General features: G+C 42.2%; 1 protein-coding gene across 1 annotated transcript in view; it reads right to left on the bottom strand.

Moving 5' to 3' along the window:
* The window catches only part of INPP5F (inositol polyphosphate-5-phosphatase F), an 87,248-nt gene extending 74,119 nt beyond the window's left edge, over positions 1-13,129 (bottom strand). Inside the window, exon 1 of the mRNA XM_038578965.1 lies at positions 12,988-13,129. Coding sequence (XP_038434893.1) covers positions 12,988-13,084 — 97 coding nt within the window. The 5' untranslated portion in view covers positions 13,085-13,129. The remainder of the gene's footprint in view (positions 1-12,987) is intronic.
* Positions 13,130-21,353: the final 8,224 nt, after the last annotated feature.

Raw genomic sequence — 21,353 nt, 5'->3', positions numbered from 1 at the left:
GAAAAACTTCAATATGTTTTTACTTATTAAATCTTATATTATAGCAGGACCATAATTCCTGAAAGCCTTCTCAGAGTAAAAGATATTTTATGAAAATATCTCTATGCCCCCGGAACCCTGTTTCCTCAGAACATGAAATGTGGACCTGAAGCTCTGATGTAGCTCAAAACTAGACTGTAACTCCAGTCTCAGTCCCAGCAACCTGATTTAGGTCCAAATGGCAAACTGAGGGCCAGCTTCCTACGTTCCCCTAAATCCTCTACACAGGAGAGGGGGAGAATCTAGAAGAGGTAATATCTAAAAGGAGGTAAAAATACACTTGGGGCAAAGACACGAATAGTGGTACACTTTCATTATGCAAGTGAAAGTAAGTATTGGGTACTAAGTCAGAGAAACCATGGAGAAATATAAATAGAATGTATAACTTTTAATCAGCAACAGAAAGACACCTGGTGAAAATTCAAGCTAGGGAGACAGGAGAAAGTGGTAGGAAAAAGAAAAACAACAACAAAACCACGTATACATAATAATGGAAAACAAATAAAAAGTAGAAATAACTCCTGATATATTAATAATTATAATAAATGTACAATTTCGACTAACTACTTAAAGGGAGAGATTTAAGTCTCAACCTCTCAGTTTATTTAATTCCATGCCTGTTTTATTTGCCACTGGTAGCAGGCACTCATTTAATAGTTATTGAACCAAATGAATGAATAATTAAGTAAAAGTAAGCATGAAAGATTGAAATGGAAAATGGATTTCTCCTATCAACTGCTTATCTTTAGTGACATTTAATAAGACTAACATCTTGTTTTTACTGTTTTTAAAGGAAGCCCCAAAAGACCAGTCCTTTCCAATATGGTGCTTTTAATACTAAAAGCATTTATTTTTCAATAAATATAATAAATAATGCAGTTGTGATTACCCACAATGGAAGACTTACCTGAAAATTCAAGTAAACTTTAAATTATCTTAAAAGGCCTAGCAGGGGCACATGGCTTCCCTTACCAATGTAAAGGCAAGACAAAACAAGAAAGGAAAGCCTAAACAGGTAATGTAAATGGTACGAGAAGGGAGTGTAGTGGGTCTTTCTGAACTGCTATGACTCTGTTGCCGGGTACAGCACCTTGCACACAGTTCACTTCAAAATGTGTGTATGTTTTTTAACCTGTTACTCTTCACTAAGGAAATAAAAGGGGCATTAGCAGAGTCTATGTATACAGAGGACACATGTAAATGATATCAGTCTGAACAAGGTAGCAATTATACTCAGTATTGGCCACCCTGTCACCAATATTAATGGCTACTCTGGAGGCAGAAGGCAATGGCACGGCAGAGATTGTGACCAGTGGGCTTCTATCCTTCCACAAAGAAGAGCCATGTGATGGATCTGCTCCAACAAACATACTGCTTTCTAATCTTTCCTTCAAAAGATACCATCCAAGGTGTCACACAAATCAAAAGAGAAACCTCTGAAATTGGCAGATTGGTTTTAAAATTTAGGAATTTCAAAGTTATCTAGTCGAGTTGCTTACAAATTATCAAAGTATAGCACTTTTGAAATAGCGCCAAATTTAAATTAAAATAATGGAATAATTAAAGTAACACACACCCAAAGATATTTAGGTATTTTGTCATAGCTCAATTGTTTGACCCCTTAGGTCAACATTTCCACTCTTATTTCAGACCCATTTGGCAGTACATGGCTTCTATTTTCACATGCCCTCCTCTTCCTGGTACACAGAAAACAAGTGATTAAATACTGTGTGCCTTCAGAGTGCATGAGTCATTCATTCCAAGAGCCCAGAGTGACTGGCACTCCTTCAGCCCAAGATAAGCTTGGGTCTCACACATCTACTGAAGTTTATAGCAGTTTCACTTGTGTCTTTAAGGAGGAAAAAAAAAAAAAGGTGCTAGAGTATGCATAAACAAGCAGACCCAAGTTTCATTTCCTGCTAAAGACAAAGGATATTATTGCTCTGAAGAGACAATCACCAACACGAAAGTCAAACAGATGAGGAAAAGGGTTCTAACATGAGGAACTGTAAGTTCCCATCGTTAGCTCATGCTTCAATTCTCAAAATTTAATTAAGGAAAACAGGTTAGGGAATAATTTGACTCAGGTGCTGTCTTATAAATGCAAAGTCTGATACACATTTCTTTGAACTCTCTAATGGTAATTATTTTCCAGCATTCAGCAAGCTAAAGAGTTAATCCAATTTAGAAGTTCTAGCAGCTGGTGATTTCCCAGTGTGAACTCCAACACACCGGTTGCTGATCCTGGGTTCTCATGATCATCATCTAGGAGCTTTAGAAAATGCAGATGCCTGGGCCCCACCCTTTGAAGACAGTCTGACTCAGGTGGTTAGGGTGGGGCCCTGGCACAAGTATTTTGTTAATCTCCCCGAGGTGATTCTAATGTACCAGCAGATTGAGAATTACTCGTCTAAGGGATTGTAGGTTATTGGGTGGAACCTGCATTAGTAATTTTATATCACTTTGATTTATAGATGACTCCTGCACCAGGCAGGCCTTGAAACACCTTCATGAAATAAAGTACTACAAACTACATAAAGTCTCAAAACATAGTTGGCATAAAAGCTGATCTAAACTAGTATAAAGAACTATTTCAAAAAATAACCCTAAGAATACTTAAAAGGTGAGAGACATTACTTAGGAAAGGCATCTTAAGACTATCTAGACTTTTCTATTAAAACAGGGATCTAATTATGGTGCAGTAACAGAGCCACAAAGTTTTGACCACAATGATGAAGGATATCAGAAATTGTTTTTTAAGCTCTATAATAACCAATCTAAAAATTGTTATGATTCTCTGACATGTAAAGTCCCAACTGTCACATCTCAAGATGTGGACAGAGGACAAATCAAAGAAAAAAAGACTTGTGCAAGTTCAGACAATGTAATCAGGTCCTGGGAGGACCTGCTGGAAATGTATAAAATTATGGAAGGCATAGACTTCACAGTACATTCAGAACACTAGTACAGGAGACACATTTAAAAGACAGAATTTGAGGGATCCCTGGGTGGCGCAGCGGTTTAGCGCCTGCCTTTGGCCCAGGGCGCGATCCTGGAGACCTGGGATCGAATCCCACATCAGGCTCCCGGTGCATGGAGCCTGCTTCTCCCTCTGCCTGTGTCTCTGCCTCTCTCTCTCTCTCTCTCTCTGTGACTATCATAAATAAAATAAAATAAAAAAATTAAAAAAAATTAAAAAGACAGAATTTGAGAATAAATGAAGGTAAGTACAGCTTAAATTACAATTTTCCAAACTCATTACCTTAAGAAGCTGACAATATAGTCAGTTCAAATAAGGATTAGACAAATCCTCAAATAATAAATTCATAATATATTACCCAAGGAGCAGCAATGTGTTGGGATCTACCCCTCACTTTCTGTGCTCCCCAAAACTGCTTTGATATTATCTTCAGAAATAGGATCCTGAAAGCTAAATCAGAGCAATTGGTATTTTCTTTCCTCATTTTAGAGCTCGCAACCAAGATGCATAAAATTAGCACTTCAATAATTAAATAGATGAAACCTTACTCTCAGGTGGTGTTTAAATCATTTCCAAGCCTTTCTTGGAAACTTTGCTCAATTCTCTTACTCCTTCCATCTAGGATTATTTGTATAGTCATTCTGCCCCCATAGGTCTCCTCCAACAAAAAACTCTGCCTTCAAATTCACCCTCAGGTCTAGGTTTTGTCCTTTTAATGGCCCTCAAATAAAGATGTTTCTAGATCAAACACAGTGTCCTGTAGGCGGGAAGTAAGCGGGAGAGCCTGTACTATTTCAGTCTGGCCATTAGGAACTACTCATTCTCATAAACCTTTTTTTCTTTTTCTTTTCTTTTTTTTTTTTTTTTGAGTACCAATTAGAACGAAGCCACTATGCATACAGAGTTATGTCTGCCAAGAAAAAAAAAGTCCATAAGAGTCTACTAGTGTATACAGTTAGTTTTTTCCATGGCTTTCTACTCTTACAGAGAGAAACAATCAGACTATTTAGAGCTGGAAGAAACTTCACAGAATCAAATAAAAGCACTTTTCTTCCCATGTTCTTTATTAGGAAGGAAAACAGATTTTCACCACCTTGGAAAAAACAAAACAAAACACTAAAACCTCAAACTTTAATACCCAATCCAAGCCTCCTAACACAACTGGACCTTAAGCTCTGTCACAGCATGTGTCACTCTAGAATCCGGTGTATGTCTCTCCCACACTGGAGCACATCCCCAGTGAGGGTACAGCGTCCTTATCCATCTACCTTCTTCTTTGGCACAGCGCACAGCAGACAGGTCTTCAATAAATGTTGAAATAAATAAATGACTTCACAGAATTTCAGACTGAACAGAATTTGGAAGGAGAAAGAACCAGAACACAAAATTACAAAATTACAGGGAAGAAATGAGGCTGCTTCTTTTCGAAAAGGGAGTTCAGATGGTCCCCCACTCACAATGGTCTGACTTGCATCTTTTCAACTTTATAGTGATGCAAAAGCAATACTCATGCAGTAAAAACTGTATTTAGAATTTAAAATTTTGATTTTTTTTTTTTCCTGGGCTAGTGTTAAGCCATACCATAGGCTCACAATGCTGGGCAGCTGCAGTTAGCTGTAGCTCCCAGTCAGCCATGTGATCCCACAGGTAAACAATCCACACACCTCACAAGCATTGTGTACCCATACAACCATTCTGTTTTCACTTTCAGTACAGTATTCAATTGATTACAGGAGACATTCAACACTTGATTATAAAATAGGCTTCACATTAGATGATTTTCCCTAACTGTGGGCTAACTGAAGTGTTCTGAGCATGGTCAAGGCAGGCTACGCTAAGCTATGTTTGATAGATTAGGTGTATTAAATGCACTTTCAAATTATATTTTCAACTTACAATGGGTTTTCAGGAAGTAACTCCATTGTAAGACAAGGGAGATGTGCACTGGAAAAGAGGTAAAGGGGAATAAATAAAATAGCTACTAGATGTGAATCCTGGAAGTCAAGAAGCACAACTGCCCAGAAGGGAGAGTAGCAAACTATTACTCTGCTCAACAATTTGGTCTGTCACCCAAGGGTGGGGGAGATATATATGCCTGTAGTAGGGAGAAGAATGTATATACCTGACATAAAAACAATGTAAAATGGTATTCAGAAGTGTCATTAATATTATACATGCAAACTACTCAAAAAGCATTATAGCAGTGTTTAAAATTTCCTAATATTTCAGATCTTGTGATTGTTTCAAATTGCATATTTTTGCCATTGCAGAAACTGTGACATCTGAGGTTCAGTGTAAGTAAAAAGTTGTTTCAAAGTAAAAAAAATTCATAAAGAAAATGTATTTTTAAATATCCCACTAGCAAGTTAAAGAAATGCATGGATAAACTTGAAGGAACCTTAACTAAAACTAAATAAAAGAAAAAACAAGAAACACTGACCTAAAATCAACCTGTATTTCATTCAACCAGCCTTACCAAAGAAAGCAGGCAGGAGTGGATGCTTTTTTTGTGAATGAGAGCAGTTTCTTTAAGGGTCTCGCAGCAACCGGAAAATGAGTCATCCTAACAGAGCATGGGATTTAATTAAGATCCTACCAGAATGTGTTGTGATAGTACTATATTACTAAATGTTCAGTGTTTATCATCAATTCTAAAATGCTACTTGTGCATTATTACTTAACATATTATCAACAGCTACTGATAATTTTAAAAATGTATTACTTCTCTATTTTGTTAAATATACTCCAAATGTTCTTCTCAGTTCAATTATGGTCAGTATATACATAGTGATTATAACAAGTAATTATTTGTTAGAGGTTCTAGGACACTGCTGTTACCTTCCCAGGGCTTGTGTTTGCAAGACTAGATTTTTAAAGGTTATATTTCAAAACATTTCAACAGAAATAAACCAGTTTACAGTTTATTCATAGAAAGATAGTAATACAGCTTACAAAGATCTAACACCTTTAAATCCCCATGAAACACACCAAGAGTAAACTATGGCTATGAGAATCCACACAATCGATAGCACAAACTAGTTTGATTTTCTAATCATCTAGTATCTATCTGTAAATATATCACCTAATTTTGTCAAAAATCACAAGTACCAGAATCAGCAACAAGTGATTTTTGTTATTTGCATAAGGGCCAGTTCGAGAAAAATATCAATGTCTTTGCATTGCATTTATTTTCATTCAAAAAGAGAACAGATTTATCGAATCCCAGACTTAAAAGTTAGATTCCTCTCTTTATGAATAAAATGACAATAAGAAATTAGAACTTTTTTTTTTTTTTTTTGGCAAGAGAGGCAGGTTCTGGTCTTCTATTCTTATATTCTGTTTAATCGTCCCAGCACCCCTTTGCTGCTTAAGGTACACAGGGTCAACCAGGGAATAGAATCATTTCAATTAATTCACTATTATTTTTATAGAAGACCTGCTATGGCCAAGTGCTAGGGAAGTGGAGATGAATCTACACCTCTTTCTCCTTGCTGGGGCTGAAGTAGGCTGGGCAGTTAGGACAAAGGGGAGTCATGCTGCTGGGCATCCAGGAGCTGCACCAATGTGACCAAATTTCTGAAACACCAAGCTGTCAGGGCTCCCTGGTTTCTGGCATCTGAATACTGTAGCCTAAAAGGCCTTGACACTGAAGCCGGCCTTTGGCAAGTCCTGGCATCTGCTGGCTAAGGCCTGGTCAGAATACAAGCATCTAGGAACTAGTGACTCTACAAAGGTTCTTGCCCTCTTTGAAGGTGGTTGTCCTGAAGACCTTCTCTCCTCCACTCCCTCTGCTTTATGTGCTCTGAAAGGATACAGTGAAACTGGATCTAGGACTCTTGAAGGTAGACTGGAAAAGGCTTCAGGTTGCTCATCACTGGCTGAACTAGTTCCCAGCCAATACATATCAATGTTTCTGCTCCAAGATCTACCCTATATCTATTCCCTTCCCAAACTGCAGATGTTCTAAAAACTTAAGAAGAGTAATCTGATAAACTGACCATAATGTGGAAAAATCACTAGGCGATCTATTATATAACAACATTCCCTGCAACTACATAAACTTGTTTGCAACAAGGAGTCAGGGCAGGGGGTAGGTAGGGTCATAGAACCAACCAGTAGTCCCATTATCAGCCTTTTGTTCTATATAGATCCTTTCTCAATATGATGCTTTGACATTTAAGGCTTTTTTATTCTCTCCATAAGCTACCCTATAGCATTATGATAGCTAAAGATGCATTTCAGATATTACCCATAAAAATATAAATCCTGTGGTCAAGAAGGTAGAAAGGTTTATAAAACATTTTTGTCAATATTGGGGAAAATTTGGCTTTGGAGTCATATACTGGGTTAGAAGCTAGTTAGATTCTCTTACTTTGTTGTGAAGCTGGAAAAGTTATTCTGTGTGCCTGCGCTGCCTCACCTATAAAGTGAGGATAATAATAAAAACCTCTTCCTGATGTTTATTGTGGGGATGAAAGGAAACAGTACATATCAAGGGCTTAGAGCAGTTTCTGATTGAGAAAAATGTTCTATACATAAAAGCTGTTGCTATTACTACTATTAATCGCAGTTGACAATGTAGACAACAAAATATGTACAAAAACTTCCCAAAATCTGTACCACTTGATTGAAAATGTCATCAATCACCTTAGACTTTTTTTAAGCTAAAGAAGAGGGGAGGGGGTTACTTTAGAAAACGGTCTTTTCAAAAAAAAACAAAAAAACAACAACAACAACAAAAAAAACGGTCTTTTCTACCTTGCATGCATCAATTGTTCATAAAAATAAATGTGTACAATCAATCAAATTGCTAATCTGTTAGAAATATAAAATATGGGAGAAAAGTGATTTAAGGTATAAAACTGATAAGCCATTTAAAAGAAACTGAAGACTAAAGACATCACAACAAAACCTAGTTATTCGGGGATCCCTGGGTGGCTCAGCGGTTTGGCGTCTGCCTTCGGCCCAGGGCATGATCCTGGAGTCCCAGGATCGAGTCCCGCATCCGGCTCCCTGCATGGAGCCTGCTTCTCCCTCTGCCTGTGTCTCTGCCTCTCTCTCTCTCTCTCTCAGTCTGTGTCTCTCATGAATAAATAAATAAATTTTTTAAAAACCCTAGTTATTCAACAAAATGATTTAAAAAGATTTTTACAATAGATTTAATAATCAACTTTAAAAAAAAATTGTTATGAGAGAGAGAGAGAGAGTGAGAGAGAAAGAGCACACACACGAGAGGAGGGAGGCAAAGGGAGAGGGACAAGCCGACTCCACACTGAGTGTAGAGCTTCATCCCACAACCCCAAGATCATGACCTGAGTCAAAATCAAGAATCAGTCTCTCAATCAACTGAACCACCCAGGTGCCCCAATAATCAATTTTTAAATACAAACGCCTGGTTACATTTTGGTAATTTGTGACTTTTTAGTAAACATGAGTTTTTAAAAAGATCAAGTTCAAAATAATTTTTTTCCAAAGTAAATACCAATGACACTAACAATCTCTAAATAAATGGAATCTAGTTTCATAAAATGCAATTCCTGAAGAGATAACTGTTCCATGTGGATTTCAATTCTATAACGATAATTTCTCATTTGAAAAAAGTTAACTTCATATGACATACTAAAAATAATTTTCATCAAAAAATAACTCTAGGAAGAACAGGAACACTTTTTAAGGTTTCTGTGAATTCTAACAGAGCTACTATCCCCTCCAAAAAAATGTTCTCTGGTATTCATCGTTCAGAGTATCATATCCATAAATATGGTTTACATGCTTATGAATGTTATATATATGACAGATGCTTTGCCATCTTTTTATGGTCACTCAGTCTCAGAATAGAATGAAGCAATACTCAGCAGGAAATTACATAACACCATCATATCAGACAAAGCCACAAGGACTAGTAGGAGCAATTTTAAGACTAAAGAGATAAGACCCTACCACCCTTCCCCAATAGTAGACTACATTATATTCCTCCTTAAGTCTTTAAATTATAATCCTTATTCTCAGATAATAAAACATCACTTTCAGGAGATTATCAAATATTCACACAGAGCTTTATTTTCCCGGTAGAAAATAAAACAATCTCTGGTAGTCATTACCCTGCAAAAGACATAAGCATCCACCAAAAAGCAGTCTGCTATGAAGGCAGACTCCTCACTAACCTTAAGAAAGTGGAAAGAGCAGAAAAAGTAACAGTACTCAAGTGTTGAGCTGGAAGAAAAAAACTGAAAATATTTAAACAATGTTAAAGAAGAAAATAAGGATTACTACCACAAAGATTTCCACACAGAAAAAGAAAGAAAAAAAAGGTGATGCTCTATCAGAAAACACAAGTGAAAAGTCACCTTTCCTTATATTTACTTCCTCACCCAAGTGGACAGAGATTTTCTGTCCCAATTAGAAGATATTCTAAAACAGGGCCTACAATTAAAATTAAGCATAGCCCAACATCCTATTTTTATGATAATGATAGGACTGAGAAGAAAAAACTTGGACTTGAGTGAGCTCAAAGGCCAAAAAGGCCTTCTTCATCCTAACCACTCTAAAGCCAGATACCAAGATGAGTAAGTACGGTCCTTGCTCTGGGAAATGCACTGTCCACTAGGGAAGAAGCAAGCAAATTATTATATGATGCAGTATGGGCTGTAATGGAAGTGTGTACTAAGCATATAAAGCACCTGGAAATACGATTAAGGTGACCAACAATTCTGCCCCAGAATTATTTGGGACGTGGGCCAGGGTGAGCACCAGATGGGGGCAGTATCTGAGCTGGGTCCAGAATAAATTTGGCAGGAAAAGGGACTGATAAACATTCCAGGCTAAGGAAATGGTGCTTTTAAACTTCAAATATCCATACTGATTCTTCGGATGTCTCTAGGAAAAAGAAAAGTCCTGTTTCAGGTTGTTCAATAGCCACAAACAAAAACCACAATGCCCACAGGCTTTTTTGGTTTTATAATACTGCCCTTTGGAAAAGAAAAGGACTTGGTCAGTAATCTATTCAGTTAAATAGCCAAGAGGAAGCAATGAAATTTTAAATGCTGTCATTACAAACAATAGCAAAACTGTCCATAAAAGCAGAGGGAAGAGATCCAATAAAATGAAGACATATTAAATGATTCTATAGAAAAAGATCTGAAAAGCACTTATCCAATTAAAATACCATTATTAATAGCCATTCTATAGACAGGATCTTGAGTACTGGATAGGAAAAACTATTCAGTAAAGTTTAGTGCATGGGATTCTTTACTCACTGGCTACACTTGAACACCTAAAGATCAAAACAGGCTGTTACTTCAGAAACATAATGGCCTCTTCCCTCCTCTGGAGTTTTGGTCTACATCTCTCTGTGGTCTGCTGTATCCTCAGAAGGGATATAAACTTAATTGCAAAGACTACAGCCATTTTATTCAGAAAAAAAAATTTTAATTTACCTTCTGATATGGACTTTGGATATATAAACAGTAATACAACTCACATGGCTTAATCCAAAATCTAAGCCCAGGTTACCCTGTGAATATTCCTTAAAGGCTTAAGCCTGTGACTCATCTGAGCTTCTTTAGCTCAGAAGTATGGGTTTCAGTAGCCTTCACTGAAAGCTGCTAGCCAGCATCCAAGAAGAGTTGATTTACTTCACTTGAGGGGAGTTAATTTATCCCCAAGCAACCATTAGGACTGGAGAGCTCCTGGTATAAGACACAAACTAAAGAAAATGACAAATAATTCACTCAAAACCCCTCCTATTCAGAAGACTCTTGTCCCTACCTCACTGCATGTGATTCCACTAGCTTGGTTCACCTCTGTCAATCTTGGAGGCTAAGAGGAACCAGAGACCAGCCCAAGAAATGGAAATAATCAAGTCTACCCTATTTACATACGTCTCAATCAACTGCCCAAATTCACAGGTGACCACCTGGAGACCTCCTGTTTCTTTACAGAACATATTAATTCTTGTCCAAAGTCTACACTGAACAAATCGGTATTGTTTTAAAAACATTTTTGTGATGTACAAGGACTCAAAAGCCCAACCCTCATTTTATAGAAGAGGAAGTGAGGCACAGAAAAGCGTTCTGTCGGACAAACTGGAGATAATCTCAAGTTCCATCCAGCTGTAATAGTCCAGCCCTAAGAATCTAAAGGGTTGGCTCTTTGACAGCCGAAGAATTTCACAATCTACCTTTCTTCAAGGAGCATTTGAAGCCTTACCCCAACCTGGGAGTGTGTGTGTGTGTGTGTGCGCCAGGCAAATGGTCAAATCAGGAAAAACAGAACAGAATGACTGGAAAATGCCAAAATCAACCTATCTACAACTTCTGTCCCAAGATCATCAGGAACTTTATCTGGGTGCAGTCACTTCTCTTCCATTCTGAATAGAGGAAATAAAATGCAATGGCAAGAAAAATACACCCAGAGCCTAGGAAAAAATAAGTTCTCCTTCACTGCTCTCACAAATCAAACTAGCAGGTCTTCACAGAAAAGCAGCGGAGGGCAGCCCAGGTGGCTCAGCGGTATAGCGCCGCCTTCAGCCCAGGGCGTGATCCTGGAGTCCCACACTGGGCTCCCTGCATGGAGCCTGCTTCTCCCTCTGCCTGTGTGTGTCTCTCATGAATAAATAAAAATCTTTTAAAAAGAAAGAAAAGCAATGGAACCTGCGAGAGTGTGTGTGTGTTGTGGGGGGAGGGGAGGCCCTCTGTGAGCTCAGCAAGTTACTCAAGTTTCAAACCTGTCTTCTCACCTGAAAAAGAGGATACCACCACCTGCTCTGTAAGGTTGTGTGGGGATGTGGGACTAATATATTAAGGGGGAAAAAATAATAATATCGGAAATCATCTTATAAACTGTAACAGCTGTGATACTGAAATGCTCATTTGGACTTTTTCCCTGCTTTCCAATCCTACACCGTGTCATCCTTGTCTATATCACACACAAGAGTCACAAAGAAGTTTTAAATGTTCTGGGTATTTAAGAATTCTATCCTTCATGAATAAATAAATAAAATCTTTAAAAAAAGAATACTCTTTATAAAAAAAAAAAAAAACAATAAAGAACTCTATCCTCTCACACTTCTCAAGTGAAAGCTCTCTGAGGTGATTCGGAAAAGGAACAGGCAGCCTCAAGCCGGGAGGTGCTACCGAGTCCCCCGCTGAGGGCAACCGCCCCGGGACCCCTGTCAGCTCTGTGAGGTCAGGGCCGCTCGTCTCACTGGCTGCTGTCAACCAGTTTTCCTAAAGCCAACTGACCGTTGCCGATTAGGCACCTCCTAACAGCTCACCCAAACATGGCCCCACGATGCATCCTGTATGGCACAGCACTGAGTCATATTATTAAAAGTTTAACATTTAACATTATTAAAAGTTTAACATTACAACGCAGGCCGGTTGTAATACTAAAATCAAAGAGAAGGCGCTTTAAACCGGGCGCCCAGCAGGTGACCAGAACGAAGTCACACCTTCAACAAGAAGGGGCCGGAAACACACAGATGTCAACAGGGAGTGAGCCTCCCGCAGGACGCCCCACTGAACCCGCACGATCGCCTCCGGCCCCAGATCGGGAGCGGATTCGAACCCAGAACTCGTCAGGAAGGACATGCCGGAGGCGCTCCCGTGAAGGCCAGGCGCCCCTCGCCCGAACTTTCCGACCCGCGGCTCCGCTCCGGTCCTCGCCCCCGGGCAGCAGAGCGGACCCCGACGCGGAGGCGCGCGCGGGAGGGACGAGGGTCGCCGGCCCTTTGTCCCCCGCGGAGGGGCAGAGGCGAGGCGGGCGCTCCCTCCTCAGGAAATCCTGACAGCTCCAGCGCCCCGGCTCGCGCCCGCCCCGCCCCGCCCCGCCCCGCGCGCCTGGGCCGCAGGCGGCGCCCGCCCGGCTGCCCGCGCCGAGGGGCGGCCGCGCCCCCTCCGCGCCCCCTCCGCGCCCCCCGCCCCCGCCCCCCGCGCCGGGCCCAGGGCCAGCCCGCGCCGCCACCTCACCGGGTCGGAGCTGGAGGCCGCCGTCGCGGCGGCTGCACCACAGCGCGCGCTCGCCCTGCTGCAGGATGTAGTGGTCCTTGGCTTGGAAGAGCTCCATGCCGGCCCCGGGCGCCGAGGGAGGCGGCGGCGGCGGCGGCGGCGGCCGGGCGCAGCGGCGTCCCTGCGGCCCCGGCCCCGGCAGCCCGCGGGGGGCGCGGGGGGCGCGGGGGGCGCGCGGGGCGTCCTAGTCGGCCGGGGCCGCCGGAGCCCGCGCCTCGAGGAACGGCGACTGAGGGAGCGCCCCGGCGGCCAGGCCCGCGGGAGGACAACGCGCACCCGCACCCGCGGCGGCGGCGGCCTGGGAGGCCCCTCCCCCGGCTCCGCCCCTCCCCGGCTCCGCCCCTCCCCGGCCCCGCCCCTCCCCGGCTCCGCCCCTCCCCGGCTCCGCCCCTCCCCGGCTCCGCCCCTCCCCGGCTCCGCCCCTCCCCGGCTCCGCCCCCTTCTCTGGCCCCGCCCGCGGCGTCTCCCAGGCTCCTCCCCCTCCCCGTCTCCTCCGCGCGCAGCTTTCTCCTTTCCGCTCTCCTTCCTGCCCTTTCCCGCCGCCCTCTCCTCCAGCTCCTCCGGCTTCCTCCTCCCGGTTCCTCCCCTCCTGCCGCACCCCTCCTCCCGCCCTTCCCAGGCCCCGCCCCTGGCGAGCCCGCCTTCCCTCCCGAAGCGACCGCCGCGGGACCTCGGGCTCGGCTGAGTCGGGGGCCGGCCGCCCTCCCGCAGTGTAGTCTATACAGCAGGAGCCCACTCGTGGGCTCTTCCCTCCCGTGCCGGCAAGTTATTGGCTCCTTCCACCAGCCCTAAGGAAAGCCCGGTTGGCTCCGTACATCATCCAGCCTGAACCCCCCCCTCCCTGGGCCTGAGCTGCGCGCAGGGACCCAGACCCGGAGAGCCTGCAAGTGCAACCCAAGCGCACTTCCTGGGGTCCTTCCCCAGCCAGGCTCTGCAGAGCTGGGCCGTCCTCTCGATATTCACTCTTATGGAGAACCTTGTGACGTTTGACAACAGCAGGCATTCAATAAATACACATCAACCCGGAGTATTGTAACAATAGAAAACACACAAGTATTAGCATGGGGCTCTAATTAGGAAGAAGGGAGCAAAGTTCTGAAGTTATCCTGTCCCAAATTAAGCAAGATGGGTCCAAGAAGACGTCAAAAAAACAAGCCAGCCCTTGATTGGAAGGGATCTAGTTTTGACAAGGAGAAGATGGCTGGAAAACCTCTTGTGGAAGGAGGAAGTCTCCTTCGCCCCCCACCGTGAATATCTCTGAGCTATTTTGAAAGACCAGGTAGTATGTTAAACCGAATGAGGCTTGGGGGTCAGGTCCCCAGTTCCACGACCATCTCCAGATGTGGTCTAGTGCATGAGCTTGGGGAGGCCTCTTGGTTTCAGATGGTGGCTGAACTAAATGGCTTTTACACTCTGTTTTATAAATCCGTGAGTCTTTGCTACTCCTATCTCCTGCATTCTGGAATGTTTTAGAAGGGAAGAAAAAAAAAATGAGGTAGGAGACAAGAATAGGAAGGCAATAGTTTTAACTTTCTGCTTAGATAAAAGTGAGAGCCCCAAAGCAACAAGGAATTCCACATAACTATTCCAGCCCACATTGAGTTCTCTGCTGAATTTGCATAGCACAGAAAGACCCATAATGACAAACTGTCCGGGTACCTCTGATAAGTACCAAGCCTCCTGGACTGCCCAGACATCGTCAACATAAAGATCAAGAGGAGTGATTACCTATATCAAATCTTTGTGATGTGACTTGGACACAGAAGATAATGGAGATGGGATTCAGTGGAACCAACAGATTCAGATTTACTGTTGAATTCAGCCATCTGTTGACTTAGCAAAAATGAATAGGTAATAAGGAAGTCCTATGATGACTGTATGTTCTACAAATTATTTCGTTATTTTTTAAATAAATCACATTGCCAGATGTGAAGAAAACGATGCTATTGTAATTGTTTGCAAACAATTGGCTAGTCGACTGAAGCTTGTCCTGATGTTTTAAATCAATGATGCCAACCCTAGCTACTTATTATTAGAATCGCCTGGGGAGTTTTTCAAACGGATGTTAGGACCTCAGACGAATGAAATCAGAATCTAAGTGGGGTAGGCTCTGACATCAGCATTTTTTTCTAAGCTACCCATAGGATTGTAATATGCAGCCAGGGCTAAGCAACACTTTTAAAAATGAAATTAATTGGAAAAGTCTGCCTAATTTTCTGCTGTAAGCAGAAAACAGCAGTCAGTCATTAACTAATACCATTGCAGGGGAGTGGTTACCTATAAATCTGGAGTTAACAAGCAGAATCTTTAGGAGAGAGAAAACCTGAAGAAAAGTTGCTCCTGGAATCTGACTTTCTTTCTCTCCTAAATGCATGCCTTGCTGGTCAGAATGAGTGAAAAGAGGAAATACTCTGTCCTTGGCAGATATCAGGTCCCCAGTCTCCTGCCACAGCTACCTTGCCTTGCTCCTGCTATAGGCTTTTTTTTTTTAAGATTTTATTTATTAATGAGAGACACAGAGAGAAGCAGCTCCATGCAGGGAGCCTGATGCAGAACTCCATCCTGGGACTCTAGGATCATGCCCTGGGCTGAAGGCAGGCGCTAAACCGCTGAGCCACCCAGGGATCCCCCTGCTATGGACTTCTTGAACCTCAGACCCTGCAGCTTCTCCAATCCCTGGCCAGCCTCCCCATCTCTGGCCTGTGACTACAGGTGACATCACTCTCTTCCAGTTTCCTAATTCAAGGCCCTCCTGCCCTTGAATGGTGTCACCCAGATTGTACTGGAAAGTCCATGATGTGATGCTGTTTCTGCTTTTTAAACAGGAATGGCCGTCATGCATATTACATCTTTTTTTTTTTTTTACATGTATGGCATTCTTATACCCATTTAAGTGTATTCATGGGGGTGTTAGGTTGTAGTAGCCAGCTCTGTGTGATCTCAAGTCACTAAATCTTTTTTTAGCCCATTTCTATATTTATTAAAAGAGATGGTCACTAAGGGTTCTTTCAGCCCTGAAATCAATGAATGTGAGGAAATGTGTCCACATAGTTAAACCTACGCAAATAATGATGGTAAATGACTCAACTCTGATTATTGATTTGGCCTTCAGTGTCAAGTTTATTATTTGTCTCTGAGATTCTTGGGTTCTGATTGGATCTTGGTGTCCTCTGGTGAAATTTGACTTTTTTTTTTTTTTTTTTTAAGATTTTATTTATTCATGAGAGACAGAGAGAGAGGCAGAGACACAGGCAGAGGGAGAAGCAGGCTCCATACAGGGAGCCTGATGCAGGACTTGATTCCGGGCCTCCAGGATCACGCACTGGGCTGAAGGCGGTGTTAAACCACAGAGCCACGCGGTCTGCCCGAAATTTGACTTTTTTGACATCATTTCCTGTCTACTTGTCCACAGTCTTGTATGTTGCTTGTTGATGAGAACTTTCTTCAGTCTCGTTTGTGTAGGAGAAATCTCCCAAAGGAAGAATTTTTAAAAATTCATAGTCTGCCTGCCCTGAGGCTGCTCATTCTTTGGTCAGCAGTGGAGGTGGTTAGAGGCTCAAGACGATCATGAGCCAAGTGTTTACATTTTACCAATCCTCAGCTAATTTCTCCTGGATTTGTCTGCCAGTAAACTTGTGCTACCTCCTCCCATAACTTCACTAGGGACTATTGGAAATTATAACAACCATTTTGGAGCACTTTGACATATTGTTTGAGAAGCACCACAGAGGCAAAAGGGAGAAAGCTTCTCAGGAGACTGTCATGTTGGTCTAAAGAAAAAGGTTACTTTGCTCACTGGAGGAGACCATCTCCTTCATCTCTATATTTTGGGGATTAAAAAGTACTTGGTATTTCATTATATGGCCCAATAAAATTATCCACCCAAGTCATTGTTTAACCAGCTATAATAAGTCTTTCGTGTGTATTTGAGAGAGAAAAAAATGAATCTAATCTGTCTGCATCTAATCTCCTTCCAGAGGGAGGGTAATTAGCCCTTACAGGGATGATTTCATATTTGTCTAAAGCCAGCTGTCTCTCACTTCCTTTCTGTGACGCATTTGCTTTTCAATTAAAAAATAGTTAAGAAATTAGTTCTAAAAAAAGCTAATTTGAAAAAAAAAGTCCAAGATATACTGTTAAATAGAAAATGTCCAAATGGGCAGAGTAGTATTTTAAAGTATGCCATTAGGGTTTTTAAAAGGGGAGAATGAGAGAGAAAGATGTTCTTATAGGCCCAGAACATTTCTGAAATAACCTACAAAGAAGTATGGTTACCCCAGTGGAATGGGAGGAGGGTGGATCAGAAATACAAGGAGGGCAGAAACTTCTCCTTTTTACTTTATATTCCTGTACAGTTTAGTTTTTTAACCACGTGTTTTTAATGCTTTATTTAAAAAAAAAAAAACACTAGTTAAATCTGTGTGTGCAAAACTCCTTCTTCCACCACACACAAACATTTTTAGGTAATTTACTGCCTAAGAGTCTAGAACCTTTGTCTTGACAAGCCAGGAATCCAAGGCATGGGTCTTTTTATTTTTCATATGCTGCTTAGTACTTTTGAGCTTTCCTAACATCTTAAATGCTGTCAAAGCAAGATATGGTTAAGTATATTAGCCATTTTCTCTGCATTGTATACTTTTTTAAATTGAGCATAAGGGAACAGAGTTTTATCTTAAGCACATTTGCTAAACCACAGCAGTAACCGTGGCTTGTTCTTCCTCTCTGCCAATTATAACTCTCAGGTGGATGGCCTATCGGGGTTGATACCATCATAAATCAATAACAATTGTCAAAAATGTTTTCTGTTAGATAATCATGTTAGAGATTTTTTTAAAAGAATGTTTTGCACTGCAGCAGAAAATATCGGGGGGGACTTGCTCCTGCAGAAATTTGGTATGTCCTTGGAATGACTGCCCAGGAGATTTTAAGTCCACTGTTTCTTCTCCTGATCCAAGAAAAAGAATAGCTCAGTGTTTCACCATTTCATAAGGGTAGGACCTAGCAACAAGGAAATACAGGGTTTCAGTTTTCCTACTACTGCTCAATCCTCTTCCATCAATTTTCCAGCAATTCTTCAGTGAGCCGGAGGAAGCAGAGAAGGTGTGTATTGTGGGGAGGAGTGTTTGGACAGGATGGGCAAGGGGGTGGGGTACACAGCTGGGGGAGTCAAGAGTGGAATGGGATTCACAGTCTCCAAGATGATTTAAATGAGGACCATGATGAATAACCAGAGACCAGCTGCAGATGTGGCAAACACATTTCAAAACTTGGTCATCTTCTACTTTCGGATTAGTTACATTGCAGCTGATCTCAAATATGGCAAGATCCTAACACTTAAGTTGCCCACAAGCAGTGTGCATCGTTTCTCCCGGTTTCTCCCATAGCTGTTAATCAAGATTCTAGGTTGTAGACGTGATGCTTATAAAGAGCTAGCCCAAGGGGCCCAGTCCAGGGCAGCATTGAATCCATTCCATACAATTAAAAAAATAATAATAAGGAAATACAAGTCCTCTGTGTATATTTCTCAACTACTATAAAGCCTCTGTAAGTTGTTTTTTTTAAATCTTACTTTTCTTCTCATCATTGTCCTCATAGAGCACAGATACTCCTGTCCCTTTCCTCTCCAGGCTCCTTCCTCTTTTTCAGCTCTTTGCTGTGAAATCTGACCACTCAAGGCTATTTCCCTTCGAAGAAGGGAGAAAGAAAGAAGCCAGAAATCTCTCCAGCTGTAGGGCAGAGGTGGGGGAGGGCAGGCTGGGAGCACTCAGGCATTAACCACGCTGCCCCATCACTGCAGCAGGAGCCTGTTACTCCCTTGGGATTCAGTATAATTATTTTCATTTTGAATAGGAAAAAAAAATGTGCCCTGTAAATGATTTGGGGCTGGGGGCAGGGCTTACATTCAAAGTCTGCAGACCAGGATGTGGACTTTTCTCACCTTGTGAGTTCACAGTGAGAACTGGAGAGTTTGTGAGGAGGGCAGCAAGCTTCAGGAATGGGTGTCCACCTGCAGAGATAGACAAGCTCCGGGTCTGAAGGCACTCTCCAATGCACCACCAGCCCCTTTTTTCCTGCTGGCTCTAACTATGAAGCACATTGCTTACAGTCCTGCCTGTGGGTGGAGCTTGGAGCTGAGAAATCCAAGGGGGATGGAGAGAGGTAGGAAACAGCAGTGTGACTCAGGCAGTTCTGATAGACTCTCTCTTCTGGTTCTCACCGGCCTACCCCACTGCTAGCCAAGCACCCTGCTCCAGGTTGGGTATTCACCGGTTGCATGTAACCCTATCAGCTCTGACAAGTGGGGAGCTCTGGTCTGGCTACCTCCTCTGTTCACCAAAGCCGGCAGATCTCCAAGTTGTCTTCAAGACTGGCTTCCTTCATGTAAAATGCAGAGAAAATATAAAATTTTCTTTACAAGTTTCTCAGCAGGATTCAATGAAGTAAAGTCTTTGAAAGGGTGCTCTGAGCTACAAAGTGTTACAGAAATGTAATTTTATAATTTTGTAAACATCTACTTTATAAAGTGCCCCCCACTAGATTTCAGATTATTTCAGATTCTTAACATGTTATGTATAAACCTATATAACCTATATATTCTGTTAATATATATTAAAAAATAGGGGTGCCTGGCCGACTAGTTGGTAGAGCATGCAACTCTTAATCTTAGGGTTGGGAGTTCAAGCCCCACGTTGGGTATAGAGATTACTTAAAATATTAAAAATTTTTAAGAATAAATGTTAATATATACACAATTCAGATGCTTTTAGCTCAAATCACATCATTGGGAAATAGGAGTGATTGATATTAGTCATATAACTACAAGGTGGATGTTGACCTTGATTCAAATTAGAGACAGAGGATTCACCCTGAGGCTAATGACATATAAGCTTCAGGACTTTTGGATTTCATCCAAAGCCCTGTACCAAATTCTGTACTCAATCTGTGTCTTCCCTTCTAAAGAGAACCCTCCATATTTTAAAAAGCATTAGGCACCACAGACCTTGCTCCCAACACTAGCATAAAGAACATCCTGTGCTTCTACATTCCAGAAGAATTTGGTGCCTCCTCTGTCTTCTCTTGATTCCCTCTTCAGATCATTCTCTGGCATCATTTTAGCCTCTCTCCCCTTTCTAAACTCAGATATACTTTCTGCTACCTCCAATTCTCTAATCCACTAACAATCATATAGCTGGGGGAACACATGTACACACACACCCACACACTCACTTCTATCAAGAGATAAATCTGGAGATCGGAAACGGCGTGTTCAAGAATAGCACCATTCATCCCAAATGACTCAGAGCTATTCCCAGTTAATGTGGAACACTTCTGGTGAAAATGGAGCTAGGAAGAATTCTTTGATTCGATAATGCTAGGCTTATAGATTTTCCAGGAGAGGATTCAAAAGCACTATTAATAGGAAGAAAGTGTTTTCATCATGTGATACCAGACTAAGCTGTCTCTGGAAGAAATGAAACACTCCTGGGGCAAGGTATACTTGCCCTTAAGTGATTCAGAAGGAACCTGGTCACACCCTTTCCTGGTCAAGGAACTCCCTAGAAGTACACCAGGCACCTCCTAATTCATGGGACCCAAGTTCACCCCCTAACCTCCAAAACACACACACACACACACACACACACACACACACTCCAAAACCAAGAAAGGAACATCAGGCTGATGGCCAGAGTGATAAATACTTGGAAAGACAGGAAGGGATAGGTCCTAACTTGTTGGAAGGATTGGAATTTCCATTTTTTTTAAAGATTTATTTATTTGGGAGAGAAGAGGGAAAGTGCACATAAGCAGGGTGGGGGGCAGAGGGGGAGGGAGAAGCAGACTCCCCAGGGAGTGTGGAGCCCAGTGCGGGGCTCCATCTCAGGACCCTGAGATAATGACCTGAGCCAAAGGTAGATGTTTGATGTTTAACCAACTGAACCACCCAGGCACCCCAGGGTTGGAATTTTCAAAACAGGGGCTGGGAGACATCAGAATGGGAGTAGGTTTGAATAAAGGCAGAAGGCAGACACTCAAAAAAAAAAAAAAAAAAAAAAAAAAAGAGAGAACTGAGGACACAGGTAGTATCCATTCTATATTCTCTGAAGGCCTAAACTTCACCCCACCCACCCTCAGCGGCAAGAGGAAAAGACTAAGTCAGATGAAGGCAAAGCTTCCAGCCCACCTGACTGCTTTAGGTGGCTTACTGGACATTTCACTAAAAGCACAGTTGAAACCCTACCCCTACCCCAACCCCCACCGGAGCTAGCTGAATTAGACCTCGAAGGTGTCTGGAACCTGTACATGTTGCCTTATAGGGAAAAAGTAAC

The sequence above is a fragment of the Canis lupus genome, chromosome 28 (genome assembly GCF_011100685.1).
Source record: "Canis lupus familiaris isolate Mischka breed German Shepherd chromosome 28, alternate assembly UU_Cfam_GSD_1.0, whole genome shotgun sequence".
Classification (NCBI taxonomy): Eukaryota; Metazoa; Chordata; class Mammalia; order Carnivora; family Canidae; genus Canis; species Canis lupus.
This window is presented reverse-complemented; position numbering and strand designations above follow the sequence as displayed.